This window comes from Miniopterus schreibersii (genome assembly GCF_964146895.1).
Source record: "Miniopterus schreibersii genome assembly, chromosome: 10".
Taxonomy (NCBI): Eukaryota; Metazoa; Chordata; class Mammalia; order Chiroptera; family Miniopteridae; genus Miniopterus; species Miniopterus schreibersii.
This window is the reverse complement of record NC_138110.1, coordinates 64,337,662-64,354,658: the sequence shown is the minus strand read 5'-3', so window position 1 is coordinate 64,354,658 and position 16,997 is coordinate 64,337,662. Positions and strand designations below refer to the sequence as shown.

The window sequence follows — 16,997 nt, the reverse complement described above, 5'->3', positions numbered from 1 at the left end:
CTAGGCGGCTGCACTCACACCCGCCCACACCCGGGCCTAGTGCCCGCCTCAGTGAGCCCGGCCCCGGCTCTCGCCCGGACACCGAAGCCAGCCCCGCCTCCTTCCTGTCCCCTCGGGCGTGAGGGTAGCACAGGGCGGGACATGGGTGACCGGAAGTGGGAGCTATGAGCGTAGCCGCCCCGAGCGCCGAGGCCGGAGGCGCCGTCGGGGCCGCCGCGACGCACGCATGGAGAACTCTGGGCGCCGGGCTTCGCACCGACGGCTAACTGGGTCGCACGGGCTCTGCGGGGCGGGACTGTGCAGCACCCATCGACCGACCGCCCCGGGCGCGGGAACATGAGGCTAGTCCTGGAGCTCACCGCAGGCGAGGCGCGCAGCGCGCGGGCCTGCCCTGTTCGCGGGTGAACTGCTTGGAACCCCGGGACTCGGTAATTGGCGCTAGCGGGCGCGCGCGCATGCGCGAGGCGGTGGCGGTGGCGGGCACGTGGCGGGGCGCTGGGCTGCGCCGGGCGGCGAGAGCCTCGGCGCTGGAGGACTGCGTGCCCCGCCACCCCCTGCCTCTGGTGCCCGCTGTGACCGAGGCGCGCGCCGCCGTGGGCCCCACGCCGCCGCCACCATCGCTGCCGCCTGGTTTCTGTAGCCCTGAGCAGCTGGGGAGGGGCCGGCACTGGTCTGATTTATCCCGCGATGGGCCCTGGTGCAGATCAGCCCCGAGTTTCTGACCCCTGGCGACTAAGTGGCCTCTCTCTGCAGCCCATCGTAGTTCGTAGTCAGTCAACGGCAGCATGGTCTTCTGTCTGGAGAACAAGGAGCCACGCCACCCGCTGCGAAGCGCGATGGTCCACCTCCAGGCCTCGGAAGTCCAACAGTTGCTACACAACAAGTTTGTGGTCATCTTGGGGGACTCAAGTGAGTGCTCCTCTAGGATCACACTTCCCAGTCCCGCCGCTGCAGTCTGTTTTCTAAGCCTAGACACTTGGTCTCCATCTCTAACCTCCTCTCTGACCCGTAGTGTATTCCAGTCTAGTAGGTTTTCTCGTTTTATTTCCTTGTGCACCTTCCACAGGTGTCCTGACAGATGTAGCTTTTCACACCATCCTTGCTTAGAGGTTTTTTTTCTCCCTGACATCTCCCATAATTTCCCTTATGAGAGTGGCAGATTGTGTTGTCTATCTCCCAGGTGACTTGGCTGACTTCTGCTAGGTGATGTTGGGTCACTGTATACTAAGTTGGGGTGATGCACAACTAGTAGGATCAGTGGCAGTGCCAGGATTTTTGAACTTCGCCTTTTCTCCTGCCTCAAAATTAACACTCCACAGGAGTGGTGTTGGGCAACTCCAGCCCTAGGAAGATGGGGAGCCTGGACTTGGGAGAAGCTGGGATGGGGTGAGGCCTGCCTTAGCTCCGTGATCTGTCTCCCTGCAGTTCAGCGAGCTGTGTACAAGGACCTGGTGCTCCTGCTCCAGAAAGACTCACTGCTCACAGCTGCCCAACTGAAAGCCAAGGTGAGGGAAGTTTAGTAGCAATGCCAGTGGCGGGGAGGCACAGGCCCTGGCCTGGCAGGGTTCTCCTCCCTGGCATGGGTCTGACCAGCTGGGGGGGCGGGCAGGGGGAACTGAGCTTTGAACAGGACCAGCTGGTGGCTGGGGGTCAGCTGGGCGAGCTGCACAATGGGACACAGTACCGGGAGGTCCGCCAGTTCTGCTCCGGTTCTGGCCACCACCTTGTGCGCTTCTACTTCCTCACCCGAGTTTACTCCGAGTACCTCGAGGGCGTCCTGGAAGAGCTGACATATGGGCCTACTCCGGACCTGGTGATCATCAACTCCTGCCTCTGGGATCTGTCCAGGTTGAGGCAAGGGGAGAGGGATATACTGGTTGGGGGGTGGAGATATGGCTCAGAGGCTCTCTACCTCTGTGCTCTTGCCCACCCTGTGTGCTGCCCAACAGGTATGGCCGCTGCTCAATGGAGAGCTACCGAGAGAACCTAGAGCGAGTATTTGTGCGCATGGACCAGGTGTTGCCAGACTCCTGCCTGCTGGTGTGGAACATGGCAATGCCCCTTGGGGAGCGTGTCACTGGGGGTTTCCTTCTGCCTGAGGCAAGTGACCAGCCCATCAGGATGAGGGAGGGGACAGTTGATTGGTAGAGGACCTTTCCTCCCCACCCTGCTTCATTCTGTGGCTCTGAGATGCTGCACTTTCTCTCAGCTCCAGCCCCTGGCGTGCTCTCTGCGGCGAGATGTGGTTGAAGGGAACTTCTATAGTGCTACTCTGGCTGGGGACCACTGCTTTGATGTCCTGGACCTCCACTTTCATTTCCGGCATGCAGTACGGCACCGGCACCGGGACGGTGTCCACTGGGACCAGCATGCCCACCGCCACCTCTCACACTTGCTTCTGACCCATGTGGCTGACGCCTGGGGCGTGGAGCTGCCGAAGCGTGACTATACCCTTGGTGAGCCCCATCATGAATGGGGAGGGTCATGATAGCACATGAGAGGGCCCTCATAGCACAGGGTGCACAGACAAAACAGGACAGCTGTTCCAGGGGAATAGAGGCCCCTTAAGGACTGCTGTAGACCCTGAGTGCTTCTTTCTCACCCCCTGGGGAGGGTGAGATCACAGAGCAACATTACAGTCAAGTTCTGGTTCTGTCTGGTCTAGCCATATAGTGCCCTCTGTACACAAATGAGCTTATACAAGTATTGAGTACATAAGACAGCATGTCAAAAGATCCCTACCCTACAGATGAATAGGAAAGAAATTGGGGGTAATTTGAGCTAGGCATGGAAGTGAAGGATGGAAAGACAGAAAGGGAAGAATGGCAATCCAGGCAGTGTGGCAGAAGCAAAGACGCCCCTTGGCTGGTGCTGTCAGCCTCTCAGTTCCTGCCTGCTCACAAAGGGGGCATCATGGCTGATTGTTTCCACATCTGCTTCTTTGGATCACGTCCTCAAAGGGAAAATTTCCTGCCTCACTTCTTGACAAGTCATGAGTTCTTTTGCTTCCAGTGTCTAGCACGATTGCTGTGTGCACAGTATCTCCACAGGATAGTGTTTGATGAATTGGAGACACAGATTGTATTAGAAAGCTGTTTGTTGCAGCACTGGAGAGGATGGTGGCACAGACAGGCCAGGAATGTCATAGAGGCAGACTTCTGGGACTTGACACCCGGGAGTTGGATTATCAGGGAGGTGAATTAGGACTTTGATTCTATAATGGTCCAATTTCCTTGTTTTTTAGATGAGAGAACTGATCCCCAGCAAAGAAGGGATTCTTTAAAGGTTGTAAGGCTAGATTGCAGTAGCTCAGGTTTTCTGAATCCAGTTTGCAACTACAGAAATAGGGGGCGTCAAAGGCAGAGTTGGGTGGGAGGCTGAGTTGGTGAGTTTGCTCAGGGCAGTTCTATTTGAGGTACTGTGGAAGTGTGGAGTAGATTTGGAATCAGTGGTGTTCGCAGAGATGGAAACTAAAGGGCATGAGCGTGAACCGTGGAGACAGCAGAACAATGGCTACATTTTGGAGTTGGAAGGGGTGAGTGTCTAATGGAGGAAATAAAAGGAGATGAGGGTAGAGGCACTTTCAGGGAGGGCGAGGCTATTGGCAAGGTCATGTGACTATCAGGAAGAAAGGCATTTGTTAAATTTGCCAGGAAGTGGCTACATTTAGCGGGAAAAGTATTAAATGATTGGAGCAGGGTTAAAAGAGGCAGTGAGCAGTTGATGAGGGAATGGAAGTTGGGCATCATACTCTGTGGAAGTTTGAAAGGAGCCAGGGGACTCCTGGGAGAAGGAAGTGACAGGATCTTTATGTTTTTAAGAGAGAAGACTTATTAAACTTATTTACTGGTCTGCAGTTAGTTGCTCAGAGAGGGAAAAACTAAAGATACAGGAGCAGGGCAAACAAAGGGGGAAGACTCTGGAAGGGAGCATGAAGTCAGAAAAAGGCGGATCTACTGACTTTTGAGAAAGGCAAGAAACAAGGAACACACCTTGCGCTTGGCCTGAAATGAGAGGGAATGAGGAAAACTGGGTAGAAAGCAGAGGGTACTTCCTGCCTAGAGGAGGGAGTAGAGGTTTAGAAGTGTGGAGGGCTGGAATTCAGGGCATCCTGGCCTCCCAGGCCTACCTAAAACAATCATCCCATTCCTAGACCCGTGGATTGAGGACTGGCCAGAGCCGGATCATCTGTTCCAGGGGAGCCAGGGGCAGCCCCCAGACTTTGGGGAACAGCTGGCCTTGCCCCCACCCCCACCCTCTCCCTTGCCCCCTCCAATGCCTTTTCTCTACCCCCTTCCTCAGCCCTCCCCACCTCCCCTGTTCCCACCCCTCCCCCAGGATGCTTTTTTCCCATGCCAGCCCTTCCCACCCCATGAATTCTTCAATTATAATACAACGGAAGACTTCTCAGTGCCACCCCACTTAGGTAGGTGCCTCTGCAGCCTCCCATCACACCTTTCCCAGCCTCTCCTCAAACCTTCCCCAGACTAGCCTCCTGTGTCCAGGCAGGCTGAGAGCAGTTGGATCACCCTTATGCCCCCCCCTCCCCCCATTGGGTTCAGTCACAGCTGGGTCTGGAACAACATCTGTAGACTCATTAATCAGCTCATTGATTGTCACAGTTTCCTGGTTTGGAAGTAGTATTGACATTTTGTACATGGGGAAACTGAAGCCCAAAGAAACTCACCCTGGAGGACCAGAGCACCTAAAGGCAGAGCTGGGCTCACCCTGGCTGGAAGCCCACTCTGATAAATGACTGGTTCTTTTGTAGGATGTGGCCCTGGAGTGAACTTTGTGCCTGGCCCACTGCCACCTCCAGTCTCTGGCCCTATCCCCCATGGTCAGCACCGGGGCCCGGCGGTCCACCGGGGGATGCCACGTTGTGTTCCCAGCAGCCCCTACCATGTGCCAAGAATGGGGGGGCCCTGCAGGCAGCGGCTCAGACACTCAGACAGACTGATCCACACATACAAACTGGACAGACGGCCTCCTGCCCATTCAGGGACATGGCCTGGGTAGACTGGATCTTGGGCTGGGGCTGGATGTGCCAATAGCCCTGCAAGGCCTGCCTGCCACCCCGGGTGCTGGGCCAGGGTATTGCTGTGCCTGGCATTGTTCTTGTCCATTGCTGTCACCAATAAAGGCATGGAAGAACAGAGTGGCATCTTCCTGTGTGAGGGAGCAGGTCTCTAAACCATGGCCTTAGGAGTTGGGGAGTCTGCCTCTGGGCCCTCTCCAGCTTTGGACCTTTCACCTCACCCTATTTAGAAAGCATTGAATGTGTCTTTCCTGCTGCCTCACACACACATTGTCGCCAAACACATATGTGCTTAACAAAGATCTAAGACCGGTTCCCTCTTGTCAGCAGCTCTCAGGGATTGGGAAATAGCAAGGGATGAGTTGAAGTTGTCAGTGTTTTGCTTTATTTAATTTTTATTTATTGTTTGATTTTAGAGAAAGGAAGAGAGGAACATCTATTTGTTTTACTTATTTATGCATTCATTGGTTGATTTTTTAAAAAAAGTTTTTGTAATTGATTTTTTAGAGAGAGGAAGAGGGAAAGAGAGAAACATTGATGTGGGAGCACAACATTGATCGACTGCCTTCTGCACGCCCCCTACTGGGGATCGAGCCTGTAACCTGGACATGTGCTCTGACCAGGAATTGAACCAACCTCTTGGTGCACAGGATAGTGCTCACATTGGTTGATTCTTGTGTGTGCCCTGAGCAGGGATTGAACCTCCAGCCTTGGTGTATCAGGACAATGCTCTAACCAACTGAGCTGTCCATCCAAGGCAAAATTTTCAACATTTTATATGAAATTTATGGCTCAGACTAATTCTCACCTATATCAGTGTCTCTCACTTATTCATGTGTACATTCAACATACATCTGTTCCTGGAGGTAGAAAGACACATACCTTACCTTGCACAGTTCTTGGCATATGGTGGACACTCACAAAGTGATTGGAAGTAATTAAGAAGCTCCCAAACCCAAGTGGGAGACTGATTAGAAGTCCATTATTTAATAAATATGTGCATTGAGGGCAAAGTGAACACAGACCAACTTCTTGGGGAGGGGGGTAGTATAAGAGGAGCAGAGGGAGAATTCCAAGGTGGAGCTAGTACCAAACTCAGTAAGGAAGAAAGAGTACAGGGTCAGCTTTGATGAGTGGCTTGACCTTAGGTTTGTGATTACTAAGCATCAAGGGTGACGTGTGGGCTAATGGTGGCATGGGGTGGAGAATGGAGCATGACAGTGGGCTGGTAAGTGGTGTGGGGCAGAAAAAAGAGGAAACATCCACAAATAGTCTTCAAGTAGAATTGGAGGAAGAGAGGGATGCAGAGTTCTTGCATTAACTTTTCGTACTCTTTGAAATAACATCTGACAAACAGAAATGGAAATATACCACAAAAGTGTTGATCCTTGCTAGCAATCTAAGTGCAAACGAAGCTGCTAAATTAGCACACACTGCTGCTGGGGAAACTGGTACCTGAGTGAATAAAGTCCTCTAGAGAGCAGCCTCAACAGAGCAGTTGAGAATCAAATGAGACTGTGCAAAGGCACCAGCACAGTGCCTGAAACAAGCATGGTTTTCTTTGGTACAGACAGAAAGTGGAAGGGAGCCTGCAAAAATGAAAGCAAGCCTTTTGTTTGGGAGATAAGATTTAGATAATTTTTTGCAAAAAAAAAAAATTTTGTTAAACCCATGCTTGGAGCAGCCCTCTTGAGCTGCGTCTAGTTTGTCCAATCCCTTGTTCAGTCCTTTCTGCCCTTGCTCAAAACCTATTTTCTGTCTGGACACTTTGCTCTCCTGTTTCTGGAGCTTCTCAGCGTTGCTGGAGAAAAACCACACCTGGACTGATTTACAGAAGAAAGTCATATGAGTTAGCCTCGTGGGACCCCTCTCTGTTGCTTGCCGTCCTGTTCTCTAAGAATTCCGTCACCGTCTCTGTTGAGCCCTTCCTAGGCTTTTCCACTCCCTTCAAACCCCACCCCAGTTCCGGAGCTCTCGCTCTTCAGCGCCTTGAGACCGCAGTGGGCTGCACATCCCCATCGCTCTGCCTCTGCACTTCTAACTTCCACCCCGTCTTGCTGTGTGGCTCTCACTGCCCAGAGGGAGGTTTCACCTTTTCTTCAGTGCCCCGACATAGATTTGAAGTCCATCATAAGAGTAGAATGGTGATAAGTTATTTTCCGTTTGTTGTCATATAAGCCTACAGTACAAGATGCTTGACTTCTGTATTATAGGTTATATTCAGTCATGACTGGGAAACGAAACTTAAAAAACAGCCACATCCAGGTCATAACATGCATTTATAACTATACCAACTTTTATCCTTTCACCTGTTGATGGGCATTTATGTTACTTCAGTTTTGGGGCATTACAAATAAAGCTGCTGTGAACATTTATGTACAAATCGTTGTATGAACGTGTTTTCATTTCTCTTGGGTAAACATCTAGAAATGAAATGATTGGATCATATGGTAGATGTATGTTTAACTTTTTAAGAAACTACTAAATGATTTCCCAAAGTGGTTGTCCAATTGTACATTCCCACTAACTGTAGTTGCAGTTCCTTCACATCCTCACCGACACTTGGTATTGGTCAGTCTTCTTAATATTAGTCATTTTAATAGGCGGGTGGTATGGTTTTAATTCACATTTCCATAATGACTAATGATGTCGACCATCTTTTCCTGTGCCTATTTGTGATCTATACATCTTCTTTGGTAAAGTTTCTGTTCAAATTGTGTTCCTCCTATTCCCTCACTCCTTTTTAAAACTTACTATTGGGCTTTGAGGGTTCTTTATTCTGGATCCAAGCCCTTTGTCAGTTGTATGGTTTGAAAATTCTTTCTGTGGCTTGCCTTTTTCTTAACAGTGTCTTTTGGAGAACAGAACATTTTAATTTTTATCAAGAACAGTTTATTAAAATTCTCTTATGGATTATACTATTGGTGTCATATCTAAGAAATCTTTGTGTAACCCAAAGTCACAACTGTTTTTCTCTGTGTTTTCTTCTAGAAGGTTTATAGTTTTAGGTTTTATATTTAGGTCGATCTATTTTGAATTAATTTTTATATATGGTGCAAGTTATGAATTGAAATTATTTTTTGTGTATATCGAATGGTTTCAGCACTATTAGTTGAAGATTATCCTTTCTCCATGAAATTCCCTTTGCACCTTTGTCAAAAATTGGCTGTATATATATGTATTCATCTCTTTCTGGACTCTATTTCATCTATTTGTCTATGCCAATACCATACCCTTTTGATTACTATTGCTGTATAAATCTTGAAATCACATAGTGTTAGTCTTCCAACTTTGTTCTTCTTTATCAAAGTTATTTTGGCTATTCTAGGTCCTTTAAGTTTCCATATGAGTTTTTAAATTATCTTAATTTCTACAAAATTCTGGGATTTCAATTGTGATTGTATTGATGGGAAAAACTGACAGCTTAACAATACTGAGTCATCTAATTCATGAGCAAGATATATCTGTCCATTTGTTTAGGTCTTCTTTAATTTCAGCAATATTTTGAAGTTTTCAGTATACAAATCTTTCATTTCCTTTGTCAGATTTACCCTAAAATGCTCACATGTTTATTGTACATTATATTGTTTTAAAATTTCTGTTTCTGATCATTCATTGCTAGTACAGAGAAATACAATTGATATTTATGTTGACCGGTATTATAACCATGACCATGTATACATATTAATTGCTTTGTTAAATTTGCTTATTAGGTCAAGTAGCTTCCTTATAGATTCCATTGGATTCTCTATATAGGGAATTCTGTTGTCTGTGAATAAAGACAGCTTTACTTCTTGCTTTCCAATCTGTATGCTTTTTATTTATATTTCCTACCCTGTTACACTAGCTAGGACATCCAGTAGAGTGTTGAATAGAAATGGTGAGAACAGACATAGTTGTCTTATTCCTGATCTTAGGGGAAAAGTATGCAGTTTTTTTCAATATTAAGTATGAGATTAGCTGTAGGTTTTTTCATAGATGTTTTCTATAAAGTTGAGAAGTTTCCTTCTATTCCTAGTTTGCTAATTTTTTTTAAAAAGCAGGAATGAATATCAGGTTTTGTCAAATGCCTCTTCTGCATCTATCAAAATGCTCATGTTTAAAAAATATTTTAGTTTCATAATATGGTGAATTACATTAGTTGTTTTCCCCACACACAATGTTAAACCAACCTTGCATTCTTGGTAAAAAAGGAAAGAGGTTCTGTAGTTTGAAGGTGATAGAGTAAAGATGGCATTTCCTCCTCTCAGAAATCACCAAAGCAAAAGTGAAAATGAGACACAGAAATGTAAATACCATATCTGATGACCAGAAGAGAGCAGAAATTCCAAACAATGAATTAGATGAGTAGGCTGAAAAAAGCAGTGGAATCGCTGCTTGGTACAAATCACAGGGCAGCATTTACTAAAGTTGAAACTTTACATACTCTATTGTCCAACAATTTTACCTCAAGAGAAATGAGTGCATCTGTCTACTGAAAGACTTGTACAAAAATATTCTTAGAAGTTTTATTCGTAGTAGCCAAAACTTGGAAACAAACCAAATGTCCATCAACAGGGAGTGGATAAATTTTTGTCATCCCATACAAAGGGATAGTACACACTAATAAAGAAAAACAAACTACTGATAGAGGCAACAACATGGATAAACTTCACAGATGTAGCCTTGAAAGAAGCCAGACACTAGAGTACATGTTGTATGATTTTGTTATGTACAACAGCAAGAATAGGCTAATTTATGGTGATAGAAGTCAGAATAGTGGTTACCTTTTGGGAGAGGTATTGATTGGAAAAGGGCATAATGGAACTTTCTGGAATACTGGAAGAGTTATCTATCTTGATCTGGGTGGTAGTTGCATGTATACACACACACAAATATGTAAAAATTCATTAAGTTATATCCTCAAGACTTGAGTATTTTATTTGTATGTAAAAGGCATGTGAATTATATGTCAATTAGAAGGAAACCAGGATGGATTTTTCCAGGAGTGGTTTAATATTAAAAGACACCCCAAAAAGTAATTAACCATATAAACAGAATGAAGTAGAATAACCACAGTCCTTGTGGTAAATGCAGAAAAGACAATTTTATCGCTCAACATCCATTCACAATCAAAACTGTCAGCAAACTAGGAATGGAAAGGAATTTCCTTAACTGGATAAAGGTTAACTACCAAAACTCTACAGTAATCTACATAATTTCTAACGGTGCAACCTCAGACGCAGTTCCTTTTAAATCAGTATCACATCAAAGGTGCTTATGAACAGCAATTCCATGTGTCTCGGAACCCCAACTTGCACAGGCCGAAGATGAACACAGGAAGGGGCTCTATCCTGAGAATGTCTGGCTTTTAGATCCATGTGGAATCCTTCAGTTCAGAGGGCTTCACAACCTTCACTCATGTTACAAATATCCTGCAAGTATGCAGTAGCACATACCAATTTCAAAAATTGTGTTTTGGTTAAACATTTGAAGATGCAGGCCAGAAAATATGGCAGAAACAACAGAACTTAAATCAAGTTCTTTTAGTTTTAAAATGGAAAATATTTAAAAGGTAAGAAGGCAATATAAAGAACGCAAGCTCCAAAATATAGATGGAAATGTTTGCTCAGCAGAGAAAATTAACTTGCCCAAAGCTGGTTGCTCAGGGCTGTTCACCCCGGGAGGAATGGGGAGGCACCGCGGCTGGGCGAGGAGTCTGCGACGGCGGGGACGCCTGGAGCCGGGCCCTTCCCTCTCCAGGGCTCTCAGGGGCTCAGCCCTCTGTGCCTCTGGGTTTCTGGTCGGGGGACCCGGACTGAAGATTTGGGATAAGCGGTGAGGAGTCCACGATGCCCCCCGTGAGGACAGTGGGCAGGAGATGACCCTTCCCGGCCCGGAATCCGCCCTCGCCTGGCGGGTGAGATGGGCCTTTGCTCCCTCCGCACAGCTCAGCCAAGCCCGACTCTCCGCCGCCAGAGCTGCGGGTCTCCGCCAGAGGGCGCCCCGGCACCGTCGGTCGCCGGGCCCGCAACCTGAGCTTCCCGCGCGGGCGATTTTTCCCGAGGGCTCCCTAGCAGCTCCCGGTGTGGGCGCCCCAGCCCTCCAACCCCGACCAGCCTTGGGACGCGCTCTTCAGCCCCAGGTCCCCGTCCGCCCCGCTCTGCCCCGCGGTCTGCGCCCTCCCCGATGCCGTCCGCGCGTCGCCCGGCCCCTCTCCCGAGCGCGGGGGATTGCGGCCCCGCCCCGGCTCTTGGGGCCCCTCCCGCCGGACCCCGTCTCCCCCAGTTCCCGTGACGGCGGACAGCTGAGGGGCAGAGCCGCCTCCCCTCGCCCCCGCCGGGCCGCAGCCTCCGCCTTTCCCGGCACGCGCGCGTCCGAGGGGGTCCCCTCTCCTCCCCCAGGATGGCCACCGACGGCTCTCAAGTGCTGCCCCCCCCACACACACCACGCTCGGGCCCTGCGGCGCCTGGGCCGCGGCGACTCCTGGCCCCCGGTCCTCGGGCGGAGGACCGTCCTACCTTCGGGCCTCCCGCCCCCGCGGGCCCCACGATGCGCGTCCGCCGCCGCGGAGCCTGTTTTCTCGGACGCGGGGCGCCTCCGGGCCGCGCCTCGGCCGCGCTCTCACTCCCCGCCCTACCCGGTATTGTTCCCGCCCGGCCGCGGGGGCCACTGGGCCCCACCCCACAGCCTGTCCTGTCGGAGGGGTTCTGGGGGGCGGGGGGACAGGCGAATCTCCGCATTCAGCCGCCCAGGTCGCTCAGGCCAACGGAACAGCTCAGCCCCCCTTCTTGGCCCAAACCCGGACGCCTAGGACGCCTTCATCCCAGCAGCTCGCTCGCCCCGCGCTCGCGTTTTTAAGCCTTTTAACTCTAACAGGGTCATTTGATCTACACCCAAAGGGATTTCTGGAATTATGTGCCTGATACCAGTTCTTAGTCTCCGCAGGCTCCCTCCCTTCGTTCTTTATCCGAATTCTCCCCTCCCCCTGCCTGCCCCTAGAGCCAGCCGGTCCATGGTGTTTTTGTTTTCTAGGCCTTCTTGCCCCCCCCACCAAAGTGTTTTGTTGGCATGCATCTTTTTTTTTTAAATATATTTTTTATTGATTTTAGAGAGAGGGAGAGAAACATCAATGAGAGTGTCATTGATCAGGGGCCTCCCGCTCGCCCCCTGCTGGGGATCGAGGGGAAACTCAGGCAAGGGCCCTGACCGGGAATCGAACCGTGACCTCTTGGTTCCTAGGGGGACGCTCAACCACTGAACCACACCGGCCAGGCTGTTGGCATGCATTTTAAATTTGCATTAAAAGAATTGTATTGTTTTTCACTCAAAGCTAGGATTTCAAGATCAATCTCTATAGCTGCCACCCCTTCTAACTGCTGCCTCCTCTCTGTTGCTCACACCTTTCTCATTTCCTGCCACCACCAAAACAGTGCCATCATTACTCTCAGATACACCCCCTTATGCAGTGCTTCTCAAACAGTGTCCATGTGTATCACCCGGGACTCTTGTTAAAATGCAGGCTCCAATTCCACAGGCCTGGTGTGGGGCCTGAGACTCTGCATTTCTAACCAGCTCCCAGCTGAGGCCTATACTGTTGGTCCTGGGACCACACTTTGAGCAAGGTGTGAAGGGGCCTCGGTGAAAATTCATTTTGGGTTGCTGGGTCACAGGGTATGTGTTAAATTTTTTTTTTTAATCCCCCCAAGGATATTTTTCCCATTGCTTTTGAGAGAGAAACATCGATGTGAGACACACACACTGATGGGTTGCCTCCCACACAGCCCTCGGGGCCAGGGATTGAACCTGCAACCCAGGTATGGGCCCTTGGTCAGAACTGAACTGGGGCCCTTCAGTCGGAAGGCTTACGCTCTAACCATGGAGCCAAATCGGCTAAGGCTGTGTTGATCTAATTTGATAAGTACTCCCCATCTGCTGCGCAGTCTAGTTGTACCACCTACCCCACACCAGCAGGGCAGGAGGGTGGGAGGTATACACAGGGTGGTGCAAAATACGTTTACAGTTGTGAGTACATGAAACGGTTTACTCTTGTATTATTTTTGTATTATTTTCCCTACGGACAACTGTAACCCTACTTTTGCCCCACTCTGTATTTATGTGGGGAAGGGAAGAGGCCTTCTCCTTGCTCCTGCCCACCTCTTGTTCCCCGATGTGTTTGGTCTGGGCAAGCGGCTATTTCGAACCTGCCTTCTCATCTCTAAAATGGAATAGCAACAGCATAGCTACAGTTCGTGGAGTTAGGAGTCAGTCTAGGAGCTTCACCCACATGCCAGGAGCCCCACAGGAGCCCCAAGACAGGTGTTCTTACCTTTGTTTTACTCATGAGGAAAATAAAGTTCAGGAAGGCTTAGCAGTTTCCACCGAGGCCATGGAGATAGAAAGTGACCATGTTGGGATTCAAACCCAGCTTCAGCAAATACACCAGAACCCATGCTAACCACGAGGCTATACTACCTTCATGTCCTGCCTAGCCCTTGTGCCAGGCCATATTTCAGGGAGAATCACAAGGAAATGGCAAGGAAAGACTGTGCCTGGGTTTCAGGCATGGATGCTGAAGGCATCTAACCAGCGGCATGCAGGGTTATGAAACTCCACAGCAAGTGGGTTTTGGTGAAAATGAACCTGGGTTCTAGGGGCTGGTCCTCAGGGCTTGAGTATTTAGGTGGCAGGAGAGGGGGACTTTGGGTCTAGAGCAGAGCTTTTAGGGTTAGGTGTACGGTAGTAGGTCAGGGTTGGGCAGGAGTTGGAGGGTCAGGTGATTGGGTCTTCGTTGTGGGTAAAGCTGTCTATCGTGCTTTATTTGCTAATAGTTGATCACTCACTGTTTTGCTTGGAGGGCTATCAGATTTGCCAGCACCCTGGGCATTGGGAATGCCACCTTTCAAGGCACTCCTGGTGCAATGAACAGTTGGGTCCATTTTTGAAACCACGGGCTCTGCTTTTCCCACTCATATAGCCGTGGAAGCATCTCCTGGCACTAAGCCCCAGGCCCAAGCATTTCACAATCAGAAGAGTTCAACATCTGCAGATTTTGAGATTTCATGACACATTTTTACATCTTGTCCATACCCATCCATCCTGTTTACCACTGGAATTATAGCCACAACAGAATATTTCTCCCGAGGCCTAGGGAAGTTTCCTGTCCTTTCTATAGCCTTAGGGCTCAAAAGATCTTTTGAGCCTACAGACTGTTCTTAAGAGTTCGATATGAGATCTTATTGTTTCCTGGATTTTACAAAGTACTTCACATATAGGTATTGCCTTTCACTCAACTCCATGGCAGGATTGGGACCCGCTTAGCACAGGCTCAGATGTATTAACTGGCCAAGGCCACACATGGTGCAGGTGGGTGAAATGGGACTTGTTTTTTCCAGAACAGACCTCAGGAGACTTAAAGAGTGGGTACTCTCTGGGAACCTCACTACCCTCTTCAGCCCATTTTCCAGCATTGGGGATGTGGACTGAGGCAGGAGCTAAGGTGTCCAGGGAGTGGGGGAATGTCCCGGCAGACAGGTCTGAGAGGTGAGTTAGTTTAAGTCTCATGGGACTTGCGGCCAGCCCTCTTCTAGCTAGGATTCTGTCAGTGGGTCCTTTCTAGAGCTTGGGCAAGTGGAAAGGGGGTTCATGGGTGAACTGGCAAGTACAAGGGTACCCAGGTAGCAGTTCTCAGTGAGTCTGAAGCTGAGATAGCGGCAAGAAAAGATACTGCCAGTTGCTAAGGGGGCCCCAAGTGGTGTCACCACAGCCACATGGAAGCTCTTGGTGGCTTGGCCAAGCTCTGCCCCTAGCTAAGCCTTTTGCCCTGCCCCTCTCCTCAAAGCCCCTGGCCTCCCACACCAGGTACCTGCAGCACTGGTTTGAGGGAGGTGCCCAGGGTCAGGCCAGTCTACCCTGCCGGCTCCAGCAACATCACCCATGCCACAACCAGTGCCAGGGGCTGGAAGTCTGGGCCTGCTGAAGCAGGAAGGCCCTGGTCTCACTGCCCTCCCGCTCCCCCAGGGCCTCAGGCCCTAGGCCAGGGCTCAACAGACACAGGCAGCGGGATGGGTTGCCCTTCTATTGGTCCAAGTCCTGAGCGTAGCCTGGGTGAGACATGGAGGTGAGGAGGCCCACCAGGCTCAGCAGCGTAGAGAACAGCAGCACGAAGGAGGCGGTGAAGAGCAGCGCCGGCAGGGCGCTGAGCACCAGCAGGAGGACAGCGGGCAGCAGATGGCGCCATGCCGCGGCCACCACAGGCCACAGGGAGCTCAGCAGGTGGGAGCCGGTGGTGAAGAGGGCGTGGCACAGCATCAGTGCCAGCAGCAGGTAGAGGATCCCCTCCAGGTTCCACAGCACGCGCTGCAGCGGCTGCCGCCAGGTCGACGTGGCCCACCACTGGGTCCAGCTCTGGGGCACGTGGTACGAGCACCAGCGCACCCAGTCCTGCCGGTTGACCCAGGTGGACCAGGGCACCCCTGGCTGCTGCCCCTCGCCGGCCCCGATGGCATCTGTCTCCACTCGAGGCTGCTGCATCACAGCTGGTGCACCTGGGGAGAGGGCTCGGCCAGCTGCAGCAGCAGCCCTGGAGATGCCTGGCACCTCAGGGAAGGTAGGGGTGCAGGGGCCAGGAGGGCACCATTGTGGGTGGGGTGGGACTTTGAGCTGGGGTCTAGGTCTTACCTCTGGGCAGAGGTCCCTAAGTCATGTTGCTTCCTGCAGCACCCAGGATGGCCTGGCAGCCAGAGTTGAGCCCCTCTTTCACTCTCCCTCCCCCCTCCCCAGAGGAGCCCCATTGTGACCCGGACTGGGGTGGGGTCCGGCCAAGAAAGGAGCTACTGCAGGGTGTGAGCCTCAATGGAGCTTCTCTCTGTGGACCCTTCAGGCTGGCAAGGGAGCGTGGGAGCCCACAGATGTAGTTCCTCACGCTTTCTTGTGGAAAGCCCTCTCAGATCCCTGTCCTTTCCCTGCTGGCTGATAACGATTCCCACTCTGCTCTCTTGCAAGTCTTTCTCTCTGGACCTTCATTCTTTAGAACCAGAGAGGAGGCCAGAAAGACCAGCCCCAATCTGCAGGCTCTGAGATGGCTGTCACATCCTGCCTGGGCTCCCTGTCCCTTATCTCACCTTCTGTCATTGCCAGAGGTCCACTGAGGTTCAGGCTGGGGGCAAAGGGGTACCCTCCCACCTGCCTAGCCCAGGATGGAGGAAAGGAGTCCTGAAGGAGCTGTATGGCCAGTGTATTTCTGGAGGGCAGTCAGGCCCAAGGATGGAGGCAGAAAATCAGGCCAAGCAGGACCAAGGGCATGCATTGGGCTCCTAGGAGCAGCTCCAGGCCCAGGAGCAGCTCCAGGCCCAGAACCAGCAGTAGCAGAGTCTCCTGGAGGCTGAGTCGTCCCGTGACTGACACTGTCCGCAGGAGTAGAGCTTCCTGCTGTCTTGGACCCTCGCCGGCCCCCTGGCTTTGGCCTCCTGTGAGAAGTGTGTGCTGTGGCTGGGTGGGACCTGCGGTCCTGTGGGGGGAGAGGGTAGCAGCTGGGCTTCCAGAGGCTGACCAACTTGCTCGCTTGCCTCCACCTGCCCACCTGCCCGGCTGCTGCCCATTTACCTGTGGAGCAGGTCGAAGGCCAGGAAGCTGACCAGTAGCACCAGCAGTAGCAAGGCTGGTCCAGCCATGGAAAAGACTGCCCGAATTGTCAACCCCAGTGCTCCCAGCCCTAGGACACTGTCCAGGAGCTGGGCCCGGCTAAGGCCCCAGGAGAACACACATGAACCCACTGGACTACCTAATCCCTCCCCAGCACCCAGGCCCCTGGGAGGGACAGGGATAGGATAAGCAAGGGCTTCAGGCCTGGGTAAGCAGAGCTGGGTCATGGAGGAAGGTGGTTACAGAAAGGGGCTGAGCTGGGAGGGAGTATGGGGGGGTGGGGGGTGGGAGGGGATGGCAGACACTCAAGGATGAGCTCAGGGAGTGGGGAATTGGG

The 16,997-nt window shown here is 51.1% G+C and overlaps 3 protein-coding genes across 5 annotated transcripts; 1 reads left to right on the top strand and 2 right to left on the bottom strand.

Annotated features, from left to right (window-relative positions):
• The first annotated feature begins 93 nt into the window (after positions 1-93).
• Positions 94-7,418, top strand: PCED1A (PC-esterase domain containing 1A). Of its 3 annotated transcripts, none has more exons than XM_081150279.1 (8): positions 94-428; positions 754-909; positions 1,426-1,505; positions 1,610-1,848; positions 1,950-2,100; positions 2,210-2,456; positions 4,154-4,426; positions 4,772-7,418. In XM_081150279.1, the coding sequence occupies exons 2-8, from the start codon at positions 786-788 to the stop codon at positions 5,017-5,019; spliced, it is 1,362 nt and encodes a 453-aa protein (XP_081006405.1). In that variant the 5' UTR covers positions 94-428; positions 754-785; the 3' UTR covers positions 5,020-7,418. The 3 variants fall into 3 exon arrangements, with proteins under 3 accessions (XP_081006405.1, XP_081006404.1, XP_081006406.1); XM_081150278.1 differs by having other exon boundaries at positions 1,610-1,854; positions 4,772-7,410; XM_081150280.1 differs by lacking the exon at positions 4,154-4,426 and having other exon boundaries at positions 1,610-1,854; positions 4,772-7,410.
• A 7,676-nt stretch (positions 7,419-15,094) lies between these two features.
• Positions 15,095-15,550, bottom strand: TMEM239 (transmembrane protein 239; the record flags this gene model as incomplete). The annotated part of the gene is made up of 1 exon (XM_081148809.1): positions 15,095-15,550. One exon carries the CDS (start codon positions 15,548-15,550, stop codon positions 15,095-15,097), a length of 456 nt encoding a protein of 151 aa, XP_081004935.1.
• A 720-nt stretch (positions 15,551-16,270) lies between these two features.
• LOC308563058 (uncharacterized protein C20orf141) lies at positions 16,271-16,887 on the bottom strand (the record flags this gene model as incomplete). Its single annotated transcript, XM_081149733.1, has 2 exons — positions 16,271-16,526; positions 16,622-16,887. 2 exons carry the CDS (start codon positions 16,885-16,887, stop codon positions 16,271-16,273), a joined length of 522 nt encoding a protein of 173 aa, XP_081005859.1.
• Between the last annotated feature and the right edge of the window lie 110 nt (positions 16,888-16,997).